This window comes from Nannospalax galili, unplaced genomic scaffold (assembly GCF_000622305.1).
Source record: "Nannospalax galili isolate Female #2095 unplaced genomic scaffold, S.galili_v1.0 scaffold83, whole genome shotgun sequence".
Classification (NCBI taxonomy): Eukaryota; Metazoa; Chordata; class Mammalia; order Rodentia; family Spalacidae; genus Nannospalax; species Nannospalax galili.
Genome location: NW_008352659.1, coordinates 3,092,473 through 3,101,989, shown reverse-complemented (window position 1 = coordinate 3,101,989; position 9,517 = coordinate 3,092,473). Strand labels below are relative to the sequence as shown.

Below are 9,517 nucleotides of genomic sequence, written 5' to 3'. Positions count from 1 at the left end.
TATATATATATATATAAATTGTTCCCTTTGAGTTTCCAGATGGTTTATGTTACTTCTTGCCTTAAACTTGTTCCAGAGCTCAGTGTGTTCATTGTTCAATGAATCCACCAATTTTGCATCCAAGGAAAGATGGCCTGGATCAGAGCCCTGACACGTGAATCTGAAGCTCTGAGCTTCTCACTGCATGAACAAGAACCTGAAAATCTTCCGAGAAGCTAAGTCACAGGCAGTCATCTTCCTGTGGACCCAGATTCAACATGGTGAAGCCCTTTCCTGAACATCTGTGGTCAACAGGAATTCACTGAAAAGGCTTGATGTTTGTAGCTACTGCTGTGGAGTTTGGTCAGCTTGATAAGACATATTTACAGTTGGTTAAACTTTCATCTGACATGAATGTATCTCTAACTGCTCAGGAGACCAGTATTCTTTGTCTGGCATCCATTCAGCAAGCATTGATTGAAACCATTCATCCCAGCATTGCAGAAAGGCAGGTATGTCTTTCTGGTTCAAATCCTGCAAGAGTTGATTAGCAGGTGGAGCCTGAGTAGAGTCTCCCAAGGGCAGCACAGCCAGGCCACTGTTCTCACTGAGATCTTGGCCTTTTCCTTGGATTAGGAGCCAGATGGGTGCCTGAGTGTACACATCTTCCTCTCCTAGAGTTATTACTGTTGACAAATGACCAGTAAGTGTTGAGGAAGTATGAGCATCATCCCCTCCCAGCACATTCTGCGAGGGTTGTAGCATGGTGGTCCTCAGTAACTGCCTTGGAGGACCTCTAGAGAGATCCAAAGGACTGGAGGATTCCTGGGGTGGAGAAAAAGCTGGCCCAAGTGAGCAGGTACTGGTGAGAGTGTTGGAAGGAGCAAAATGTCCGGCACTGTTCAGAGCAGGACCCTGGCTGCTTTGAGACAGCTGAGCTGTTGTGTGAGTCCCGTGTCTTGGGCCTGGGTGCCGAGCTCTTCGATTCTGAAACCATATCTAAAAAAAGAGAACAAAATATTAGAACACGTAAGTGAGTCCACCTGTTTCTTATAATTTGCTAAGCAGAAGAGTAAAAGGAAGGGGTAAGAGGCTAAACCCTTTGAATGCAGCCCCCACCATGCCCTACTTCCTCTAACTAGACCCCACCTTCCACAGCTCTACCACCTCCCAATAATCTATTCAAATTTTGAATAGATTCTTTTGAGTGATTAGCTCAGAGATCTTATGATCTAATGATCTTTGGAAACACCCTCACAGACCCACCTGGGGATGAGCCTCACTCATCTCAGAGGTATTTCTCAATCTAATTAAGTTGAAAATCTAGATTAAGTATGACAGAGGTCATCGCACGTGACCATGGATGAAGTAATTCTCTGACTGAAAAGGTAGAAGGTGTAGAATCTGCCCTCTGATCCACAGCACTGACTCAGGAACCAAGCTCTTAAGAACACGAGGTTTCTGGACAGGTGTGTGATTACTACAACAGAGCCACAGCCAGGACACACTTAACAAGTCACACTCAATGTACATCAGAAAACAAGCTCCACAATTTACAAAGAACAGGGTTCTCAGACTTTGCACACATCATTGGTAGTGTCCTAGATTACCCAGGTTATTAGAGTCAGTGGTGGGCTGAGGACTGGTTCTGTATGACATCTAGTACCTAGAGGGCCAGGATGCTGACTAGCATCCCAGAACAGGCAGGACAACACCCTCATCATCTCAATTAATAATGCTGCCGAGGACTAGAAACTCTAGCAAGAGCTGTGTTCTCAAAATATGTGCACCTCTCCCACTTTCACCAAGCTGTTATTTCTTACCCAGTATACTTCTGCCAGACAGAAGTGACCGTTTCTCTAGACTGTTGTTTGCAATGCAAGATAACTACATCCCATGCCTAGAGCTGAAAGCCAATTCCAAGAACAGCTTAGAAGGGAAGCCACTTCTAGTTAGGACAATTTGGATGCTATAGACATAGAACTTACATGAATTCTGGATTCTGGAATGCCCGTTTGCTTAGACAGCTTTTCCCTGGTTGCAATCCCTGGGAAGCGATTTTTCTCAAAAGCTTCAATTAGGATATCTGTTTGAAATCTCGTGAAATGTGTACGCGTTCTTCCGGCTTCTTTAGCTAAGGAGAGCATGGGCACAAGGCTTGTAGGCCAATTTTTCACAGACTTGAATAGAACTTTTTTTTTTTTTTTTTGGTCTTTTTGAGACAAGGTCTTTTTGGTCTCCCTCTAGCCACAGCTGACCTGGACTCACTATAGAAACCACTATGGAAATCTCAAAGATCCGCCTGTCTCTGCCTCCCAAGTGCTGGGATTAAAGGCCTGTACCACCACACCCAGCTGAATAAAACAAACTTTTGAATATTGTCCTAACCACTTTTATTTTCTGAACCTCCCCCCCGACCCACACACACACTTTGTTTTGTTTTTTGAGACAGGGTGGCCCCAACTGGCCTGGAACTTACTAAGTAGACCAGGCTGGCCTCAATCCACAGAGATCTGCCTGCCTCCCGAGGGCTGGGATTAAAGGCATGGGCCATCACACTGCCCACCTCTCCTCCCCCAAGGAACTCTTTAACCTGTCTTGTCCCTCAGATGAAACCCTAGAAGTGACAGGTCACAGCACCACTCAGTAGCAGCAGAAATAGAAAGTACAAAGTATTTCTTGCTAAGAAACTACCCACCCCCTATGCAGTAAGATAGTTGATTGTTTTTTGTGTTGTTTTTTTTGCTTGAGACGGGATATCATGTAGGGAAGACTGGCCTCGTACTATGTAGCCAAAGTTGACCGAGAATTCATGATCCTCCTGCCTCTCTCTCCCAAGGCTGGGATTGTAGCCACCATACCCAGTGATGCTAGAATATCCACAACATGCTATGATTGGTCCCTATTCTAAGCTTTTTTTTCCCCCCCTTTAAACAGTGTCTCCCTGCAGCCCTAACTAACCTAGAACTCCTTATGTAGACCAGGTTGACCTCAGTCTCACAGAGATCCCCTGCCTCTGATTCATACTGCAATTAAACATGTGCCCACCATTACCATGCTCAGCTTCTAAGCATTCTTTACAGAACATTGGCTACAACATGCAAAGTTGTTTCCACTTCCAAAGAAATCTATGACAGAATTACATTTGGACTGGTGGCGTTTTACCTTTAGGTCTATCCTGTCCTTGGACTTCACATTCTTCTAAGCAACATTCAAACTCCAGTTGCTTCTGTATTTTTCTGTGCTTTTGAAACCAAGTCTAAGTAGGAAAAGAAAATGAGTAGAGGGGACAGAAGGAGGTCACTCCAAGTGTCAATCAAACAAAACTGATTCAACATCTGCCACATCCATAAGAGAAAGAAATATATTGTTTCAGGAGTGTTATTTTTAATTTCAAAATACCAACAGGAAACTCAAGACAACACTTGATGGGCATTCAAATTAGCATGGCATCTATGGTCATTTTGATGGTACCCACAGTAAATGCCCCAGATTTAAGATACTCTCCCTCTCGTTCTCCATCTTCTCTCTGTCTCTCTCTCTCTGTCTTTCTCTCTGTCTCTCTCTCTCTCTCTCTCTCTCTCTCTCTCACACACACACACACACACACACACACGCACTTCACACTGGTTAAGTAGGTGAAGTATTCAATGCTCTTTCTTGGTCTTCATCTCTTCACAGAAAATACCATTTTACAACATACAATATATAGAGAATTAATCTTTGTAAATAAATCCTTTAACTAGAATAGTAGAATTGATAACAGAAAACTGCTGTGCTAACACACATCTCTAGTTATATCTTATTTCATTTCAGGGGAAGCCAGAAATAGAGTCTACTAGGGTCAATTGTGGTGGCCCACACTGGTAGGATACGCTGAAGAGGCAGAAGCAGGAGGATCTGGAGTTCAACGCCAGCCTGGATAATTCACTCTAACATTTGTAATTTTACTGACAATCAGCATTAACTAAGTTGCTAGGCATAGGTATTGTGATCTTAAAACATTTCACAACATTCTGGGCATTGTTCTCAAAGATACATGTTCTCAAAGACACATGTTCTCTAGATTAATTAATCAAAATAAGCTTTCAGATTAAAATCTTATGAACAGATGGAACCTTTCAACTAATGGGTAAGTTTGAATGCTCTCTGAGCCACAGATATCCCACTCTGGTTCTGGTCTTTATCAGTCCCAACATCTCTGAGGCAGCCAGCCACAGGTATTCCCACATGAAACCATTTCATTAGCACTAGGCAGCCAGTCACAGGTATTCCCACGTGAAACCATTTCATTAGTGCTATCTGTGTCAACTCTCCCGTGCCTGGAACAGATTGTCCATACACAAGAAAATTTTCTTCTCCACAGCATTTCTAAAGATTGAAGGCATTATAGCAAACGGTTATTCAGGGGCTGTATCTGTATCAAGCGTGAAAACTTGAACTAAGGGTGTAAAAGTTTAGCAGGGGCGTGGTGGTGCAGGCCTTTAGTTCCAGCCCTCAGGAGGCAAAGGCAGGCAGATCTCTGAGTTCAAGTCTAGCCTGGTCTACATAGCACGTTCCAGGCCAGCTGGGGCTTAAAAAAAAAAAAAAAAAAAAAAAAAAAAAGGCTTAAAGGTTTAAAAGTTGTTTATCTTCATTGGTTTAAGTACCAATTCACTTGGTAGAATTATATACTTTATTAACTAAAGCCCATCTTCATCAACAATTTTATTTAAAATAACTATAGAATTATAGAATTTTATGTAATTCTTATATGTAAATCATATTTGAGACAGTAAAGCTTAAACGTACTAAGGAAATGCTACCCTTCCAGGAATGGTGGCACACACCTGTAATCTTAGCACTCCAGAGGCTGAAGAAGATAGAAAGTTTGAGGCCAAGCTGACCTCCATAATGAGCTCAAGACCAGCCTAAAAACAAAACCAAAGTTGCCGATGACCTAGTAAGTAACCCTACATCCATGCACATGCAAGCAACTCTAAGGAAACTCAGTAGGTTATTTTTAAAAAAGAAGTCAAGGAAGAGGAGGAAAGAAAGCCAAGCATGGTGGTGCACACCATTAATCCCAGCATTCAGAGACAGAGACAGGCACTTTGAGAGTTTGAGACCAGCCTAGTCTACATAGTGAGTTCTAGGTCAGCCAGGGCTACACAGAGAGACACTGAAGAAAGAAAGAGAGAGGGAGGGAAAAAGAAAGAAGAAAGAAAGAGAAAGAAAGGAGGGAGGGAGGGAGGGAGGAAGTCAAGTTGGAAAGAAGTTTCCAGAGGGAGTGGAAGAGGATTAAGAGAGGGGAATGAGGGGGAACTGCTAATCAAAATATATTATATACACATATGAAACTGTAAGAGAATTAAAAATCATAATCATAGCTGGGTGTGGTGGCACACACCTGTAGTCCCAGCACTCGGGAGGCAGAGGCAGGTGGATCTCTGTGAGTTCAAGGCCAGCCTGGTCTACATAGTGAGTTCCAGGCCAGCTGGGGCTACAGGGAGACCCTGCTTCAAAAAGCCAAAAAATAAATAAATTAAATAAATAAATAAATTATAATCATATAAATGAGAAAAGATTAAAAGAGAAAAAAATACCAGTCTACAAACCAGAATTTCTCATCAGATTTTACTCCCCTATTTTTTCACAAAATTATGGCAGTTTTTTTTGGGGGGGGGTCTTTTTTTTTTGAGACAGGGTCTCCCTGCTCCCTGTAGCTCCAGCTGTCCTGGAACTCACTATGTAGACCAGGCTGGCCTTGAACTCACAGAGATCCACCTGCCTCTGCCTCCCGAGTGCTGGGACTAAAGGCGTGCACCATCATGCCCAGCTAAAATTATGGCAGTTTTATCCCACAGTATATACTCTAACATTGTAAAGTTCTAAGTTATGATGATAACTTAATTTCCTATATTCTGTATTTCTCAAAATATGACTTATCTCCTATGAGAAAAGCCTAGCTTTTCAGCTGGGCGTGGTGGCACACCCCTTTAATCCCAGCACCAAGGAGGCAGAGTGAGACAGATCTCTGTGAGCTCAAAGCCATCCTGGTCTACATAGCGAGTTCCAGGCCATCTGGGACTACAGGGAGATCCTGACTCAAAAAAAAGACCGAAAAAAAAAGCTAGCTGTTCTCTTTATATTGACTTTAATTGGGGGCGGGGGGGGGGAGCCTAATACCTACCATAATTTGAGACTCTGAAATTCCAAGTTCTTTGGCCAGATGTCCCCTTGTAGCTAAATCAGGATTGGGATTCTTTTCAAAGGATGCACAAAGGGTATCCTTTTGATTCTGGTTCAAAATAATCCTCCTTCGCCTGGCTTCTTTTTCTAGTAGGCCTAGCCAAAGAAGAAAGGGGATAAAGGAGTGTGAAGTCTGCCTGTGGGCAGAAATTACTGGCATGTGAGCATGTGCATTGTCTCCTCTAGGATGAAACTCCATACACCCAACAATGACTATATTTTTACTTTAAGGATACATATTTAACTTGCTAATAAGAACACATATAAGTATAAATACATAGTGTAGAAAGAATGATAGCCCTGTAAGAATACAAAGCAAGAACTGACAGATTCCACAATAATACATGAAAACAGGAAGCTGTGGGAACCAGAAACATGTGGGCAAATTAATGAAATGAGTAAATTTTTTTAAATTGAAAGGTTAAATAAAAATCACTATACAAATGTTAAACTTTGGAATAATGACACATTTTAATAAAATTAGATAGAAACATCAGGAATTAAAATTTTTTTCTAGCTCTAAAGTGTCAACATTAATACTTCAGATAGAAGACTCATTTATAAAACCCCTGGTTGTCATTGTAAATTTGGAGTTACAGTAATTTCAAAACACTCATCAATCCACTGACCCAAATTATCACTAAAAAAACTCTCTCTCTCTCTCTCTCTCTCTCTCTCTCTCTCTCTCTCTCTCTCTCTCGCTCTTTCTCTCTCCCTTCCTCTCTCAAACAATGTAATCATGATTGTGAATGTAAAAGTTCTTGAGTTTGGGGAAACAAAGGAGGTCTTTGGCACCCTCACAGAAAACAGCAGTGTCTGATAGGAACTTACCATTTGAAGTGCAGCTTAAATCCATAATGGAAAGAGTCACCTGGATTCCACACAGAGGAGAGGCCCGACTGAACTGCTCACAGAGACACAGGATTTATCAAAGCCCAGAGTGGCCCACCCATTCCTTAAATACCTGTTGGTTTAATCCCTTCATTAAATATGCAACACCACGGTGGCAAATCTTGATTGTCAACTTGATTGGATTAAGAGATTCCTAGGAGATTAGTGAAACACGCCTCTGGGTGTGTCTGTGGGGGTGTTTCCAGAGAAGATTAGATCATGAGAGCTCTGAACTAATCACAGGTTTAACCCGTTGTTGGACTGAAATTTAGGACTCTTGGCAGGTGATGTGGATGGTGGAGCTTAAAGTAAATGGGTTGGCGGGGGGGTGCGACTTTGAAGGGCATGTCTTGGTGCTGGGCCCTTCCTGTTTCCCTGTCACCTGATTTCCAGCTAACAACCTCACCTTGGGCCCACAGCAATGGACCCCACTGATCACAGACAAACCTCTGAAATAGTGAGCCAGAAATTAATCTTTCCTTCTTTAAACTGTTTCTCTAAGGCATTTGTTACAACAATGACAAGTCTGACTAACACAACCGTCTAAAAGGAATTTGAAGCAATTAGATAAAAGTTGAATTTGGAGTAAAACTATAGATTCTTCTAAGTAATTTTTACATCTATCCCAATACCTTTTATTTCTGAGCTGTCTGGATTGTACCTGTATGCTTTTTATATCATCATCATCTGTGCTCAGGATGGAACTCACAGTCTCAAACATGCTAGATGCTAAGTAAATGCTCTATCCCTGCTCTACAGCCCCAGTTCCTCCAGTGATTTTCAGATTGTTTTATTTCCCAAGTATCTTGGCTTGGCCACATTGTGTATTCTATAAGGAGCCTCATCGCGTTTCACACTTTTCACATTCTCTCAGCTTCTACTATAATATACTCTTTTTTCCGTCCTTGTATTAGTGTGATCTTCTCATACATCAAATTGGCCAGCCTAAGCTCTCCAGTTTATTGACTCAACCTTAGTGTAGGTGTTGCTGTGAATGCATTTGGCATATGTGATTAACAAATAAGCCAGGTGACTTTAAATAAAGCAGATTATCCAGTATAGGTGGGTCTGACTCAGTCAGTGAAAAGGGAAAGAGCAAGGCTGGGACTTGTCTGAAGAAAGTCAACAAGAAGGAGAGCTTGAGCTCTTATGAGAATTTCAAACCTACTTCCCCTTTTCTATCTGGCCCCTTCTTTCCTAGTTGATCCCCACATCTGTGTGAATATGTTTGCGTGCATTATATGCAAGTATACATGGGTTTTTATAAGCACACTTGTATATTGGTTAGCAAACTATTTTCATTTCCTTCTCATTATCATCTAATACAGGCTACATTCATAATTAACTTCAGAAGCTGGTAAAGGTGCTTGAACTGACTCCTGCAAGATGTCCTCTTACCTCCACACAAACCATGGCATGCATGCACCCACACACATATACACATACAAATAGATGAATAAATAAATAACAATTAACTTCATATAACCACATTCAAAAGTATGATGAGAAAAGAATGAACCTCACCCAAGAACCTTGAATCTTCTTCTGAGTTGCACCCAGGAGAGTTATATACTGTTAAGTGGAAGCTTTGCTGTTGTTTTTATTTGCATATAAGAATACCTTCAGGAGAGGCATACAGATGCTTGATATGGCTGTTACACCCCTGCTCAAAAGCAACAGTTGGATTCACTCTGCTACTGGGAAATCATCTCAGTTGTCTACTCTGCTACAGCATAAACAACAGTCTGTGCTTTCAGTTGGTTATGCTGAAAAGCTCAGGATATTTGAGAGACAAAGTGTCTCAGTTACTTTTCCTGTTGCTGTGATAAAATATCCTGATCAAAGTAATTTAGGAAAGGGTTTATTATTTTGGCTCACAGTTCCAGGGTACAGTCCAGCATGGCGGGGAAGTCAAGGCGGCAGGAGCTTGAAGCAGCTGGTCATGCTGTGTCCGGAGTCAGGAAGAAGACTGACACAATGCTGCTGCTCAGCCAGCTTTCTCCTTTTCGAGGCAGCCCAAGGCCCAGCCCAGGGAACGGTGTAGCCTGCTTTAAAGTGGGTCTTCCCACCTCAATTAATCTAATCAACATAATCCCTCACAGGCATACCCAGAGGCTAACTTAATCAAGATAATCCCTCACAGGAGGCCCGGAGGTTTGTCTCCTAGGTGATTCCAGATCCTGTCAAGGTGATAATCATTAACCACCATACAAATCTCCACCAATCCTATAAAAGCTGAATATTTCCCACAGGATGTCCATTCCACCATCAAGGTTTTCTGTTTTGTTTTAATACAGTATCCAGGCACTAGTTTTAAAAAAAATTTGTTGATCACTTAATATTTCCAATTTTCTATATTGGCTGTAACCAAAACTTACATTTCATATGCACTTATTGTCAAAATATTTTTGTTGAC

The 9,517-nt window shown here is 41.7% G+C and overlaps 1 protein-coding gene across 2 annotated transcripts; it reads right to left on the bottom strand.

Annotated features, from left to right (window-relative positions):
* Positions 1-9: 9 nt before the first annotated feature.
* Positions 10-9,231, bottom strand: Duxb (double homeobox B). Of its 2 annotated transcripts, XM_029554466.1 has the most exons (6): positions 8,626-9,231; positions 7,042-7,114; positions 6,152-6,306; positions 3,145-3,238; positions 1,968-2,113; positions 10-978 (listed from the first exon to the last, which is right to left on the bottom strand). In XM_029554466.1, the coding sequence occupies exons 2-6, from the start codon at positions 7,064-7,066 to the stop codon at positions 373-375; spliced, it is 1,026 nt and encodes a 341-aa protein (XP_029410326.1). In that variant the 5' UTR covers positions 7,067-7,114; positions 8,626-9,231; the 3' UTR covers positions 10-372. The 2 variants fall into 2 exon arrangements, with proteins under 2 accessions (XP_029410326.1, XP_008848072.1); XM_008849850.3 differs by lacking the exon at positions 8,626-9,231 and having other exon boundaries at positions 7,042-7,216.
* Positions 9,232-9,517: the final 286 nt, after the last annotated feature.